Genomic DNA, 16,692 nt, shown 5'->3' on the forward strand with positions numbered 1-16,692 from the left:
AGACAGAACTCAGAACTTCTTTTTTAGTTTAAATCTGAAACCTTGAAACTCTGGCATTAAAAAAAAAAAAAAAATTGCATTTTGAGGCTCCTGGGTGGCTCAGTCAACTAAGTGTCTGCCCTCAGCTCAGGTCGTGATCCCAGGGTCCTGGGATTGAGTCCTGCATCAGGCTCCGTCCTCAGCAGAGTCTGCTTCTCCCTCTCCCTCTGCTTCTCCCCCTGTTTGTGTTGTCCCAAATAAATAAATAAAAGCTTTTAGAAAGATTGCATTTTATTATGGCATCTTAATTGGTACTCTGTAAGATTTGGAAGAGAATCTCACCGCTGTGGCCTCGTGGATAGGAAAGGCTGCCTTAGCGCCTCATCGCTGAGGTCACACTGTCTTTGACGCTTTCTAAACACTGTACTTCTGGACAAGTGACTTACCCTCTTGGCACCTCATGTTCTTCCTTTATAAAATAATGGTTTTAACTTTGTTTTTAAAGGATCCTACTGTGATGATTCCTGAGTGTCTATGGGAATGTGCATAGAATAGAGCCGGGCAGATAGATGACACTCAGAAAACCCAATTGATGCCTGTGTGGTTTTGATGTTGTCATTATCTGAGGACCATTTGGGGGCATTTTATACAGAGACTTGATTTTGTTTTACAATTAGAACCAATTTCTGGTTCTAACACTAATTTATTTTTAGATCTTTTATTTCTGGTGATGTAGAAATGCCACTAGCTGTTCCCCTTGACTTCTTTTCTCTGCATATGATACTTATGTTTGCATTGGAACTGGGAGCTGGATCTAAGGACCAGCAGTGTACCCCTGCCCTTGTTAATTGGAAATGACCAGAGGTGGTCATAAAGCCAATTCTGGGCTAGTATTTTCCAAATCCTGGACAGCATCCGTGTCTTTATAGTGCCGTTTTCAGTCTAGATTTTTCTTTTGCTCTGTTTTCTCTCTTGCTTCTTCTTGAAACCTTCCTCTTTTTGTTGTTTGATTGAACTGCCTGTCCTATGCCAGGATTCCCTTGCCACCCTGAAAACAATGAAGGAAGGCATCTCTGGTCGACTTGTTTACTTGATCAGCAGATGTTCCAGTCACTTCTATTCTCTTCTTAATCCTCATGGAAGAGCCAGTTCTGGTTTCCATTTATGTTTAACCTCCAGGACTTCAACAGAAACAAACAAAAAAAGCCACGAAGTAACTGTGGTCAGTCACCAGTTGAATCCATACAGCGGGACTCCACCCAGTCCTAGGGGATAGATGGCGCTCAGCTTTCATTTTTCTTCCTCTTGGTTGTCTCGGTGTGCCAACTTCCACTGAATTACAGTGCTGTGAACTTCTGCTTGTGCCCTCTCCGACTTGTAGTCTACACGTCCTTCTTGGTAAATCCCAGAAAAAGCAGCCAGCAGTACTTCCCCTGAGGTTATACCCAGCGATGCTTTCGATGCGTCTGACGTTGGACCCAGGACTGTGTATGGTGTGAGTCCAGGCACTGCCCTTGTTAGGTGGAAGACAGAAAGAGAAGAATGACACATTATTGAGCCTCGCTGTATGCCAGACACCTCAAATACACAATCTCATTTATCCCCTCCACCCCCACTTCTGAGTAACAGCCAAATCAGAACAGCTCAGAGAGGCTAAGTGCTTCGTGGTCGTCTCCTTTGCATTACTGTTGCCCCTTCATGTCAAAGAAAAACAGAACTCGGGTAAGTAAGTGATTTATTACCTTTAACTTTGCATTCAGTTCTGGCTCCAAACCTATTGTGTTTGAAATATGGCTCTAATTTAGCTAGTTTGCATTAATCAGTCTTCATGGTCAGTTTTCGAATACTCAGAATTTTGATCCCCCCGCCCCCACCAGCCAAAAAAAAAAAAAGAGAAACAACACTGATTCTCATGTGGACGTAACTCATGCAAGCCAGGTGCTCAGCCTTTCCAGGTGGTGGGAGTGAATGAATGTTTCATTAGGCAGCCTTGCTTTTCCAGATCATCGGGCAGTTTATTTTCTGGATCTGTTTTTGCGAGCCATGTAACTACTCCTGTTACAGAGACGGCTCTATAAAGTAATTACTCTGTCATTGTTTCAGGTATATTAACTTGGCCCTCTGCAGAGCCTTTTCCCACTAACAGATTTTATGAAATTTAGAATGAATTTCTTTCCCCCTGTTGCTATTACACTGGTGGATGGTGGTGACGTACCGGACACCCACACATTTTTATCTCTTTACCCAATTACTCGAGCAACTCTCATGCCCTCCTAGACTTCTTCATTTGTTTGTGCTTTTTTTTTTTTTTTTTTTAAAACACTTCTGCTGCCGTTGCATGTATAGTTGCTCGAAAATAAGCAAATTGCCCAGCAATCGATTGCCGGAACTTAGGATATATACAAGCTGTTGCTTCAGACACCAATTTGGACTGGACAAACGAGTGCGTGTGCTTATGTGCGTGTGTGTGAGACGCCCTCATGAAGGAACAAAGGAGGCAATTTCCTGCCTTCCTCATCAATCTGTGTCTTATATTTCAGGAACAACAGGCATAAAGGTCTTTGCCTCTTTCTGTTTTCCCTTGGCAATATGTAAAACTAATATTGGCTGAGCATGCTATTAACCTTGAGTTGAAATTCAGCGTACTTAATCCCTTGATTAATGCCAAGATTAATGCCCAACAGCAAAGGTTGAAAGCTTAAATGTTTGTGAATGCGAGCATGAAATGAAATCCTAATAACCAGTACAATGATTTGGATTTATGGGCTGTGTTGGCTGCTAGAGATAACTTGGAAATGGTGTTGCGTAGACTAATTTGTCAGAGTGGGCAGCAATGAAGAATTGAATGTTTCGGTTGCAAGAGAAAACCTGAATGAAAAAAACATAACTAACATTTTGGGACAGGTCAGGGAGTATTTTAAAAATATCCTTTGACTGTTGCCTGAGAATACCAACACATACTTTGGAAAGGTCTAGACATTTGAGATTGGGAATTCCCTTTCTGTGAGATAATCATTTCTGGGCAGTAAAGGAGGTAGCAGAGATTAATGATCCTGTTTTGCTACTTTTTGAGTTCAGCCTTTCCTTGTAGCTTTTTCATCGGTGTGTTTTCCTTGCTTTCATTACCTGAGTTCTAATGCATTCTTAGGAAATGGATTTTTTTTAAACAGTCCTGAGTGTGTTGGTCCCGCTAACTGATCTATTGGTTCCATCCATTCAGACCCTCCTGTCTCCAAGTTTATCTTCTTGCAGATAAACGTTTGTGAGTTTCACATACTACATCATGGGTTCTCACACTTCTTGTTCTGGCTGCCACCTTACAAACATGAGAAGGGCGGGGCACCTCGGTGGCTCAGTTGTTAAGTGTCTGCCTTTGGCTCAGGCCATGATCCCAGGGTCCTGGGATCGAGCCTCGCATTGGGCTCCCTGCTCAGCGGGAAGCCTGCTTCTCCCTCTCCCGCTCCCCTTCTTGTGTTCCCTCTATCACTGTGTCCCTGTCAAATGAGTAAATAAAATCTTAAACACACATGAGAAGGGTAAATGACAGGACTTGACAAACCCCACACCAGCACAGCACCTCTTGGCTCCTTGAAACGCATGTGGCAGACAGGGCTTCCACGCAATCGTCTCCAACTTGTGTTTTGCAAACTTTTAGATACTGTCTTTTACAATTCCTACTGCATGCCAATGAAAGAGCTGCAACATTTTTATGTTTTGAACTTTTTTAATATGGAAAATTTTAGACCCATGTTAAAGAAGAGTATAACAAACTCGTATGGGCCCTTGATGAGATTCAACAATTGCCAGTTCATGGCCAAGATCTTTTCAATTACTCCCCCAGCCCATTGTGTTGAAGCAAATTCCAAAGGTCTTAGGATCCGCAAATGTTTCCGTATATATCTTTAAGACTCCTTGAAATCCTGTACCTACTCCCAGTTTAACTGATAATACCATCTCATATCTAAAATTAACATAATTCCTTAAGATCATAAAATACCTAATGAGTGTTTGCATTTTCTAGGCAGTCTTATAAATTAAAGTTTATTTATTTGAACTGGGTTTCAAGTAAAGATCATATACTGAAATTGTTGGTGTCTCTTAAGTTTCTTCTTTTTTTTTTTTTTTAAAGATTTTATTTATTTATTTGTCAGAGAGAGTGAGCACAGGCAGACAGAGAGGCAGGCAGAGGCAGAGGGAGAAGCAGGCTCCCTGCTGAGCAAGGAGCCCGATGTGGGACTCGATCCCAGAACCCTGGGATCATGACCTGAGCCGAAGGCAGCCGCTTAACCAACTGAGCCACCCAGGTGTCCCTCTTAAGTTTCTTCTTAATGTTAGTTTCCCTTCCATCTCGTTCTTCCCTTTATGTTTTGTCTTTTTTTGAAGAACGTCTTCATTTTCTTAGATAGGTTGTTATACTCTGAATTCTGATGATGATCCTTGTATTACTGTTTGTTTCCTGTAAATTGATAGTTAGATCTGAGACTTGATCAGAGTCAGGCTTAGTATTTTTTTGCAAAACTTCTTCATGGTATTGTCTGCTTCTGTCAGAAGGCACACAATGCCCAGTGTCTCTGTTTTTATGACGTTAGCAGTTGTCAATGACCCATGCCTGGGTTCTTTGATTCATTAGGGGTCCCTTCTTAATAGACTATTTTTTTAAATTTTATTTTTAAGTAATCTCTACCCTCACTGTGGGGCTTAAACTCATGACCCTGAGATCAAGAGTCACCCTCCACCAACTGAGCCAACTAGGCTCCCCTTAGGAATACTTTTATGAAGAGAAGTGACTCTTCATCTGTATTCAGTTTCCATGAGAGACTGCTCACATAGGAACCCTGTCTCTCTGTTGGTTTCCTAGCGTCTTCAACTGCTGACCAGTGCTTTGTTTGTTTGTATGCTTCTTGGTTTTATCAGTATGAACTCTTCAATTGAAACATATTTATTACGTTCAGTCTACTCCAATTATTTTCTTACCAGTTCTCAAAATGCCAGTTGTCTTCTGGATCCTTTCAACATGACCCTGACAGTTTCGAATGGTTTTTACCTATCTGGTATGACAAAATCTTCCAGGTTCCCCTGACCCAGTTTCTACCCTAGACCAGGAATTTACCATTTGTCTGAGGACCACCAGTTCCTCTCAGTGAGAGACCACAGTCTGGGTGCCAGAAGCCTTCATTGTTCTTGGGTTTTGCTGAGTGCTGGGGGATGGAACAATGAACAGAAAGATGAGCTTTCCTCATTAAGGTTTTGTTTTGTAGGGGGAGACAGACAAAAACAATAGTAAAATGTATATTTCTTAGATTGTGTTAAGCACCATGGAGAAAAATAAAACAGAAGAGGGTACTAAGAAGCACTTATGACGAATGATGGTGTCAGTTTTAGATGAAGTAGTTGGGAAATGCCCTACTGAGAAGATGAGAGGATGATATTGGAGCATGAGTTTGAAGAAAGCAAGAGAGTAAGAAGTATAGATGTCTGGCAGAGGTATTTAATGGGCAGTGGCAACAATAAGTGCAAAGGTCCTGGGGTAACTATCAATATCCAACAATAAAAACAAGTTCAAGGAAACTAATCTCCAGGGAGATTTTTCCTCTGTTTTGTTCACAGATATAATGGTGTCTGGCATACATATTTATTTAATAAAATATCCTGTTTAGAGTACTTTCAAAAAAATAAGTGATAGATTTTTGTGTGTTTGTTCTGAGTAACTGCTCCCAGCTATCACCTTTCTAACCTTGAGAAAAATGTTGTGAAATTCATAACATTAAAATCTGCTAAAACATTAAGTTTGAAGCCAGGGGTATTTTGAGCACTTATTTGCAATTTAATATAATGCTCTTTCGTATTAGGTCTATAAGACATTGGAGGGACTAAGAGAATGGAATGAGCCAATTATATTAGAAGGCACAGCTTTCTTGCCCATCTTTTATTCTCATTGTCACTTGAGCATTATTTGCCTGCATCTATGCTTAAGGCAAAATTACATAATAACACAGAAGAGGCACTCTGTCCCCTATGTCTAGAATGTGACTACCTCTATAAATTGGGTGCCTTTGGCTATCAAAGCGTAGATGTGGCCCAATGGGGCCAGCGTTGCCACTGTGGTGTGCTCAGCAGGACGTGTGCCCAGGAAGAGCTGGTTATAGGAAAGCATCTCCGTGCATCCCTGTGTGGTTGGCTACAGAGGAATTCACTTGCTGCCTCGCCCTGTGAAAGAGAAGATTGACACTGCTTCCCCTGTGGTGATTTGGGATGGATTTTTGAAACTGTGACATCCTGCCATCAGCACCCGACTGGTTTTTGATATGTGGGATACTTACTGTAGCTTTTGTTGAAGTTCTGCCCCTTCCCTAGCCCCCAGAGAACAGTGTTGGATTGCACCAGCCATTGGCTCTCTCTGTCACACATGTTTGGTCCAGAACTCTCTGGTTATAATATTCCTGCCTGCCTTGGTAGGGGGCAGTCATGTACAGTATTAGAGAATACACAGGAGGCTCCAAAATGTGTCTAGATACAGCTACGTATGTGGCCTAGAGCTTTCCACCCGGTTTCTTTTCAGTGAGATGGAGGGAGAGCCTGCCTCGCCCGCCCGCCTCAGTGTGTTGTCGGAAGGTTCTCATGAAATGACGATGGCGGGTAAGGGCCACCTAAGTAGAAAAGAGGATCATCGTGAATATCTTTAGTGCTCAAGTCACGTCCTTGAACCATTCTTTCACCACTCCAGTAATGATCCGAGTCCCTACTGTATGCCAGGCACTGTTCTCAGGGCGGAGGATAGAGCCCCGAGCAGGCAAATCGAAATTTCTGTTCTTGAGGAATATCATTCACATGGGACACAGAATCATTTCCACAAGTGCTGGGTGTTCCAAGGGGGAAAAAGTAGAGTTAGGATACAGAGCAGCCAGGTAAGTAGGTCAGGGAAGGCTTCTCTGAGGAGAAGTTAGAGCACAGTGTGGTTGTAAGGGAGTCACACACGGGAACCCTCTGGAAGGGAGAATATTTCGGGGAGAAAGAATAACAAATGTAGAAGCTCTGAGGTGGAGGGTTCCCATGTAAAATACAGGGTACCCAATGATATTTGAATTTCTGGTAGACAGTTTCTTTAAACTATAAGTAGGTGACAAACACTGCATGGAACATACTTATACTTAAAAAAAAAAGATTATTTATCTGAACTTCTAGTTGAACTTGCTGTCCTTTTCACACACACACACACACCCCTACTCACACATATTGGATTGCCCTTGTGAGGTAAGGATGTTCTGTTTGGACTTGGAAGGAGGGTCTTGTATGGAGGGCCGGGTGAGTGAGACATCCAGGGTTCAGGTCCCATTCTGTAGGATCTTGATGTAAATTCCGGGCTTAATTCTAAGTACAAGGAGAAAACCTCTAAAGGGTTTGAGTTAGCGTAGGATGTGGTCCAGTTTTGACTTGACAACAATCACGCTTGCTGCATAGAACAGACGTTGGGGGCAGGAGTTGCCAGCAGGGAGTTCTTACTCCTTTCATTGTCCTTACAGCACTGCCACACAGTAGGAGCAGAGCAGACTTGTTTTGAAGGATTTTCTATAGAAGCTTTAGGCAATTATACTCCAACACTGAAGAGTGGACTGTGCTGGCGAGACCACGGGACACAAAGGTCTGGGTTCCGTGCGCATCACGTGGTGATTAAGGGGACAGATGGCACGTCATTCCTCAGCCGTGGGTCCTCCCCATGCTGTGTCCTCATCCGGCATGAGAAGTGGCCTTTCCCAGGGGATTGTTTGAAGACCAAGTGAGGTTATGTGTGTCAGGTGCTTATCCTACTGCTTGGCTCCTCGTACAGTGTAGCTTTTATTTTTATCCTTAGTCTCCCTCACCCTGCCCACCATATACAGCCGTTTCCTAACAAACAATTTGGCCCAAATATTTATCAGCTCAGGTGTTTGGTGCAGAGGACCAGTCTAGAGAGCTGAACCACACAGTGATGGGTAGACATCTTTTACCATTTGCATTGGCTTTTTGAGACTTGAGAAAGGGGGGTGGGTGGGAGATAGAGCAGGGTAGAGAAGGCCTTTTTTTTTAAGCGTATACCTCTGTGAGTAACGTCATTCGAAGTTATCATCAGTATGACAAATACATGTATGGAGGTATATGTATCTATATTCGTATGACTAATCAGTGTATTAAGTCAATAGATATATAGTCAGTTGTATGTTTTTGATATATAACCAACTAGCCTGCATAGGATGATGGAGGATTATCTTTCTCAGATCTTATAGTTTAACAGGGTTGTTAGGGAGTCATCTAAGGGGCGCCTGAGTGGCACAGCCGGTTAAGCATCTTCCTTCAGCTCAGGTCGTGATGTCAGGGTTCTGGGATTGAGCTCCACATCACACTCCCTACTCAGTAGGGAGTCTACTTCTCCCTCTCCAACTGCTACTCCCCCTGCTGGTTGCTCATTCATATTCTTCCCCCCCTCCCAAAATAAATTAAATCTTTGTGGGAAAAAAAAAAAAGGAAAAGGTCAGCTGAGCCAATGCCTTCATTTGGTAAATGAGAAAACTTAAAAGCTAAATGGTTTAAGTTTATATGCCTAGTTGTTGGTAGAGCTGAGCACAGAATCCATTTTAGCCGATTCCAGATTCAGTGTGCTTTCCCTACTCAGCGGTTGTCTGTCCCTCACTAAGCTTGGCCTTTAAGGGAGGCTCTGACATGTTCTGGTCTCAGGGGAGCAAAAGACCCCAGTTGTCACCCAGCCCTGCTGCTCACTGGTGAGCTTACCTTGGCAAGTTCCCATCCCCTTGGAGCCTTGACCCCGGTGATGGTACCCATGTCACATGGCTTTTCAGGGGATTAAATGATATAATGCATGCAAACTCATTTGTTTTTTTTCCCAGAGATCCTGACTTACTGTAAACCTTCAGTAAGTGACCATATGCTTATGTAAGGTAACTCCTTTAGAAATTACTCTATTAATAAACATTCATTGTAAAAAATCATAATGTGCAGATTAGCATAAAGAAGAAAATGAAAAGCACCCATAACACCATCATTTCAGAGATAAGCTCACCTTTCTTACAGATTTTTCTCATTGAGTTTTGATTGCATTTACTATCTGAAAAATACAGCATGAAATTCTATATGTTAGTGATCCATTAGAGCCAAACACTTCACATTAATCATGAGAGAAGAGGCCACGACAGTACCTGATCGTTATTCTTTCCGAAGAGTAGAATGTTACTATAAAGTTATACCAGTCGCACATAAATTTGTGCATATATATTTTAAACCTCCTACTAGTTTTTGCTATGATTTTATTACTTCTTTGCCCTCTTTAAATTCTAACTTGAGCTGTATATGTATAACCAGTGGTTTGTTTTTTCTGAAATATAATGAATTGTCCATTGTACAGACCTTGGAAGTAAGTGTGACCTACATGAGTTGTTTGGGGACTTTGTTTGGACTCACATGCTCATGGTTAAGCTGCAAAACCTTCTCAGATCAAAGAAGTTTAAATCATTGGGAGGAGGCATATCAAAGGTTAATTTTATATCTTCTTATTCCAGCAAGGTGATTTATAGGTCTCTCTGCATGGAACATGTGGTAATGTTCCAAAGTTCTAGCCTGGCTGGGGTTTTTTTCTGTTTTTCTTGCCTCTTCACTTTGTGGCCTGAGGATAGTGTGCTAAAAAGATGGGTTCTGGGAAGGAGTTTTTGCCTTCAAATGGAAGATTGAGTCATGGTTTGGCTCCTCTGTTGATTATTGAGTGTGTGTTGCCATGAACTCAGGTGGTTTTCAGTGTGTAGACGTACTATGGTGATTTGCGGACTATTTGAAAACTATCCAGTTCCTTCCCTGGCAGAGGTCTTGAGGCAGGGCTCCCCAACTCCCAGGAGCTGGGCAGGGGTGGGTGTGGACAGTGGGACGGTCCATGGTGCCTGTGCCCAGGGCAAATACAAAATCCTGTCCCAGGGAGAGTGCCAAGGGTCGCAGTTGGAAAAATGTGGCCAAAGGCATGGACATAGGAAGGCAACAGGCCGATGTAGGCCATGAGGGTTCTAAGAAGCAGAGAAAACATGGTAAGAATAATTTGAACTAGAAGACCTTCCAGAGCAGGAAGGCACTGGGCTCATTGTAGGATCCAGCTTTCTTGGGGGGTTTGCTTTGCAGGGCGGGGGGGGGTGGGGGGGGAGGCGGTTGGACTCATTAAATGGCCCTAGGTAAATCAGGCAGAAAACAAAATTAGGGATTAGGAGGTTGAATTACTAGCCTTAGGCAAGACTTTCCCTGAGTGTTATTAATGACACTCTTATTTAGGAAAATGTTGCTCATTTGCGGGCTGTTTGTTTCAGTACTTGGAGTTATTGCCAGTTCTGGCTTTCTTCCAATTTTGGTAATCTTCTGAGGTTTCAGAAAAAAAAAATGGTTTGGTTCCCCACCCCCTTCCCATGGGGAAATTGGTTTATGTATAATTTAATTATTTTGTTAGCCAGTCATCCTGTCACTGTGTACAAAAACAGCAACCTTAAAAACCACCATCTTCATTCAGTGTCAGAGATGTTCATAATCGCTTTTTCCTTCATTGCAAGTGAATATATAACAAGAAGATTTCTTGCTAAAAAGCTAAAATGCACTGACTCTGTTTTCTGTACTTTCAGCCATGCCCTTGAAGCCTTGCAAAGTATTATCCAGTGATTTAGAGTAACAAGAACTGACATAAATGATCACTTTCAAAGAGGAATTAAAGTCCTGAGTATTCTGTAGGGAAGTCCTATTTTAGAAGATCCCCTCGGACAGTATTTTCATCTGAGTGAATTTTGGGAGGTTCTTTTGAGGGCAGAAGAGCAAGGAGGGAATGTACTTTTCTTTGTCAATATCTCATCTCACTCATGTCTCTCCGTTTGATGGACTTTCTTTATGCACGGTCTTGTTTCATCTTTCCCCATTAGGCTATTTGTGGGGAAATTCTTTATCCTGACATGTGGCTGTGAACACGTCGTTACTTAATTTAGTGTGAGGCTGACTTCAGATCTGTACCCTGCTCGCTCCTCCTCATCCGTTTTGTGTGGGGTTGAAGGTCTCACAGTGTTTCTAGCCCATCGGAAGCCTTCATGTTATGAATATGCCTTATAGCAATGTTTTATTTAGTCCATTTGCAAGAATTTAATTGGAAGGAGATAATTCACGCTGGCCTGAGATTCCAAGGTGCAGATGTTTGCACTGCTGCTGGGACCAGCTGAGGCTTCATCTGCTTGTAGGCTGCTTTTCCACTGATTTTCCCTCATTTCTCACATGTGTGGAGCCCCAGATATTGCTTCTCACCGTGATACTGCTGCAAGGGCTCCATAATTAGGCACAGCCATCCAAGACAAGTCAGTATTTTCGTTTTTTAGGAGTAGAAACCATTTCAGCTTTCCTCCTGGGGAGTCCTTTTGAGTCTCTGAAGTCATTCACAAATATGGTAAAGTCTAATTTTACTCCACCAGAAAAAAAAGAGAGAGAGAATATTGGTCTTTTCCTATCTAGGGATTCTGCCCTCCCCCAAGCTCTGCTGCCCTCCACTTATTGCTTTCCCATCATTTGCACAGGCAGATGGCTTTATGCAAATCACGCAGTTATTTTGGTCATAGTCAAAATTACCTGGCATTAAGCGCAATTTCCAGATGAGGGAAACTGCTGTGTGTGTTTGAAAACGCACCCCAAGCTGATGGGCAAACCATCTCGACGGAATCCGCATTCCTGGCGGAGGAGGCCGTGGCCCTTCAAGGCTGTCCCCCTCCCACATGCTCTGTGTATTACCGTAGGCCCAGCTAGCCGGAGAAAGAATGCAGAAAAAGATAGTTTCAGTGACCGTTCATCAGGCACCTTTAATGATGTCCTCACCTATGTGTACACAGGGGATATGGTAGCTTGGCATCATTGTATGGCCAGTTTTAACAAAGAGGCCAGCAATATTTGTCACTGCAGCTTTCTTCTTTCTTTTACTAGAAACTGTGATTTTTTATTTATTTTTTTTTTTTGCCTAATTTTGTTCGGTAACCTTTTTGAAGGAATTCCTGTAAAATTGGGCGGTTTTGCTCTTCCCCTCAACTCTTTAAACTTCTGTGCATTGACAGAACAATCCATCTTCTAGAGCGGCTCTCGCAAGATTGCTGAGAGTTTTGTTTTTTTTTTTTCTCCTTTTTCCTTTTATCTCTTTCTCCGATAGTTTTTACCATCTTCTTCCTTGAGATGAGCTAGTGTGAAATGAACAGCCAGAAAATGAGGGGAAGTCTTGATCAATTAGCCTTAAACGATCAGCTGCTTTCCTAATTCTGAGATGAATGAAGGAGCTCTGTAACTCAAACGCCATGTGGTTTCCTTTCCAGACATGCTGCAGCAGATAACAGAGCATGTCTGTCATTACCTTCTCATTCCCCGGCAGTCTCTGTCTTTTACCTTTTTGCTGGGAGACGTCCCCCACCGCTCTCCATCTGGTGTAGACACATGAAGCTTACCGGATGAAGGAGCCCGCAGCGCGAAGTGCTTGAAGGACAGATAGAAGGTGTAGTTGTGGGCTCCTTGAGACCTTTGCTATGGTTGTTCCTCCATGTGAGAGGTCCCCTGGGTCTACGCTGCTCGCTGAAACCATGAAAGCCTAACAGCAGGAACAACCCCTTCAATGTAGTGGTATTGTGTGCCAGGAATGGTACTTGGTGCTTAGTACGGCCATTATATGGTTTACAGATGAACCAGCAGACTTAGTGTCTCTCATATATTTTTCAGGTTGAAAATTGGTGTCCTCATTTACCTTGGAGAGCCAAAAATCCCTATGAAGAAGCTGATCATAATTCATTGGTGAGTGATTTTTGGAAACTAGGGTTGTGATTTGGTTCTATGCCAAGGGATACCTTTGGAGTCAGCTAGACAGGCCCACTATAACCTGAAATCACAGTAAATGGAAGAACTTCTCTCTGCAGGCCTGTGGAAATTTGGGGGCTCGAATCAGTTCACCGGTAGTATCTGTTTCTCAAGCAATTCTCTGCCGGCGGGGGGGGGGGGGGGTGGTTTCTGAGTGACAGGCTCCTGAGAGGAATGAGACCTGGTGCCAGACGTGGAGGCGCACTCAGCGATCTCATGAGAGTGATGGGTGAAAGTCTTGACCACACCCGCATAGAAGCTGAACTATAGGCCGATGGGAATGAATGAGAAAGCGGTGATCTCAGCCTGTAGGGGTTAGAGATGATGATACTGGAGCTGAATTTCAAATGATGAGTGAGTTCACAGTAGATGAAGGAGAGGAGAAAGATGTGTCTGATGTGCAGGGGGAAAGGTGCCCGTACCAGAGTCTGGTGTTTTCAGGGAGTAGAGCATAGTTCAGTGGGCAAGGCCATAGGGTATCAGATGAGCTTTGGTGGAAGATGAGATGGGAAAGATCAGTAGGGACCGTGAAAGGTTTTCTGTGCCACGCTAAAAGCTCATGTCTTTATTCTTTAGACCAAGGGTCAGCAGCCCTTTTCTGTAAAAGACCAGAGAGTGAATATTTTCATCTTCCCAGGCCAGGCCATAAGGTCTCTGTTGGAGCTGTTCAGTTCTGACCTTGATCGCAGAGGGCAGCTATAGACAGGATGTAAATGAGCAGGTATAGCCATGTTTTCGCAGAACTTTCTATACCAAAACAGGCACCTGGAGGATCTGACTCCCCCAGCCACAGTGTGCTGACCCATGCTGTAGGCCGTGGGAATCTTGGGAGAAGGTTGGGTCAAGGAGGGATCAGGTGAGGGTAGAGAACAAAGCATGTGACTGTTGGGGGATGGAGTTAGCATGTTCTTGATGTTAACAAAAAAATAAATAGGAGTGCTGCTGTTTTTCTGTTATTCTGATCACTGGTTGTACTCAGCTACATTAGAAAAGTGTTCTTCCTGGCTTTTAAATTATTCTGGCCTGGGTTTTAAATTCTGTTGAGCTATGGTAGGAAAATGATATTGCTGGCTTTTAAATTCCTTAGAAAATAATGAGCTTTTGTTTGTTTGAGATTGGGACAAAACTGGAAGATGAGCATTTATTTCCCTGCTTAACTCTGTGGGCAGATGAAGGCTTTTTGGCAACCTACACAATGCCAAGCAGCCTGTTAAGAACTGACTTTACTTTTCCAGGAGTCTGCTGCCTTGCAGTAGATCCAAGTGGCAATGAATTCGGGTGCAGAGAATTTCAAGGTACATCGAGCATACTCATTGCAAAAAAAAAAAAAAAATGCATTTTAGTGTGACTCTCGGCTTTGCGGTGACTGTGCTGGACCTTTCTCAATTTCTCATTTTTTAATGGTGTCCCATACAACAGATGAGCAGTCAGCGGCCTTTACTTTAATTTGTAATCCTGGGGCCTTGAAGTAAAGCTCTGCAGCAGACAAGCCTCACTTCTGAAGCCCTGTATTTAATTGACTAGCTCTTTCAAGTTTTCAAATGTCACATCATGACAACCGTTCTGCCTTCTGACTTTTTATCTTCTGTTCATTTTTATTAAATTTCTGTTTCTAGGCGGAAATTCGTACGGATTTTAATATTCTCTACAGCATGATGAAAAAGCATGAAGAATTCCGGTGGATGAGACTCCGGATCCGGCGAATGGCTGATGCGTGGATCCAAGCTATCAAGTCCCTGGCAGAAAAGCAGAATCTTGAAAAGAGAAAGCGGAAGAAAGTGAGTTTCTGAGGAATTCAGTTCAGTTAGATGCCAGTTTTCTTTTAAAATTCGATTTTGCTTGGAAACAAGACTAAGAGAAATGTCATGTCTCAAATGATACTCCCTCAGGGTGAATCTGCTCAGTCTCTTGTACAGCCTTTTTTGGGCTTTCCTTTCCCCTGTGACAGTAATCCTGCTTAGCAGGAACCAGCACACACGCTTCTCGGGTGAAGCCAAGCCGAGTATCTGCCTGTGAGAGTTTCCTTTGAACCGCCCTGATGCTCTGTCCCCATGGCATCGGGGAGCCTAACCCTCTTGGCTTTACCCACAGACAGCCTTGGAGAGCTTGTTGTCACATCATCGTGGCAATCTCCTGGTTGTGCTGTTTGTCACTTCTGGGCTTTGGGCAACTGCTGAGTTCCGTTGCTGCTATGTTGAGTTGGTGCTTCTCCTTATATTCTTGAGGGAGAGATACTATCAATTAAATCGGAGCCGATCTGTTTGAACTTCAAGGGGATTTGCTTAGAACACCTCTGGGAATAACCCTGAGCATGAAACATTTTATACCCTATAAGGTAGAGGTTAAATGGCCTTGGCTTTAGAGTAACTGTTTGGATGACAAACAGAGCAAATTACACAGTCTTTAGTGTACCCACATCTAAAAATAAATTAAAAAAGGCTTTGGTGTTCCTAATTTGACTACTTTGATATCCTCAAAAAAAAAAAAAAGGAAATGGGGAGGATGAGCTTGCAAAACCCCAAGTCACAGTTCAGTGGTTCCATTTTTGCTAAATCCCTTGAGTTTATGAGACAGCAGGTCCAAATGCTCAAGCACCAGATAGTCCTCTGTAGAAGAGTATGAGGTCAAAAATTCAGGTGGGCTGTAAGAAGAAATACAGTATTTTTACAGAATCCTATGCAATAATCTTTAGGGTATATTGTCAATATATAAGGTCAATAAATAAGATATGGAGAACAGTGAACAGTATTTTTAAAAGGAAGAGAATTTATATATACACACACACACACATACACACATACGTATACATAAAGATATGTGCATGTACACACACATGATGTATATATAATATACATTTATGCTTGCTCATATTTTTAAAAATAGTATAGACCATGAAATTAAAAATAAAGGAGATGGATAGTGGCACTGGTTGCATAACATTGTGGATGTACTTAATGCCACTGTACACTTAACAATGGTTAAAATATTAAATTTTATGTTAATCACAATAAAAAGAGTCAAATATGGGGAAAGAGGAAATGGCATGGAGACAACAGGTGTAGAAACTAGACTTACGTAAATATATCTTTCTCTGTAGCTTTGATACTAGAGTCACTTGACATAGTATAAAATAAAGTTGAATTGCAAAAAAAGGTATCTAAAAATTACAAAGAAAACAAGACTTGAACTGACTACATATCCAGTTTTACAGTCAATACACAAAGAACTGTTCTTAGGGACTAGAACACAGACTTTTCAGCATTTCTGATGGTATATCACAAAGGACAAAAAAAATGGCCAAATATCTTGAGAAGTTTTACTGAGTTTTACTAAGTTTACATGTAGTAGGTGGTGGTGTAGATATTCTCATTCTGAATCCCTTCTGCATATTGGAATAAAGCAAAGTACTTATGTTAGTATCCTCGAGAAGTGGGATTTTCTGTCTGGGAGAGAGAAAATAACATATGTAAGATGGATAATGTTATGCAAAGTTACTGTAATCCTGAGTTTGAATGGGAAGGACCAGTGTGAATTTATGATTTGTTTTATCCTGGAGGAGAAATAAATTTCCAGCTATGTCCACTGAAAAGGGCTACAGACAGTGATTAACTGGAGTCCCCTTAAGCACCAGACCTTGATCTTTAGTTGCCATTTCCACTCAATGGTATAAGGGGTTCTTGGAAAAATGGTCGGTTAAGGTCTTAGAAGTTGTACATGTTGAGCTGTGAACATATGTCATAGTGGAGAGCAAAGGCACTCTCAAAGACTACTAGAATCCTGTCAGAAGAACTTAGAAGCCAACTTGAACAGCCTCCCATTGGCAAGATGGGA

General features: G+C 42.4%; 1 protein-coding gene across 1 annotated transcript in view; it reads left to right on the top strand.

The window, feature by feature from the left end:
• The window catches only part of MGAT5 (alpha-1,6-mannosylglycoprotein 6-beta-N-acetylglucosaminyltransferase), a 312,019-nt gene that overhangs the window by 179,171 nt on the left and 116,156 nt on the right, over positions 1–16,692 (top strand). The window contains exons 7-8 of the mRNA XM_080799785.1: positions 12,727–12,798; positions 14,478–14,639. Coding sequence (XP_080655911.1) covers positions 12,727–12,798; positions 14,478–14,639 — 234 coding nt within the window. The remainder of the gene's footprint in view (positions 1–12,726; positions 12,799–14,477; positions 14,640–16,692) is intronic.

Source organism: Martes martes, assembly GCF_963455335.1.
Source record: "Martes martes genome assembly, chromosome: 3".
Taxonomy (NCBI): domain Eukaryota; kingdom Metazoa; phylum Chordata; class Mammalia; order Carnivora; family Mustelidae; genus Martes; species Martes martes.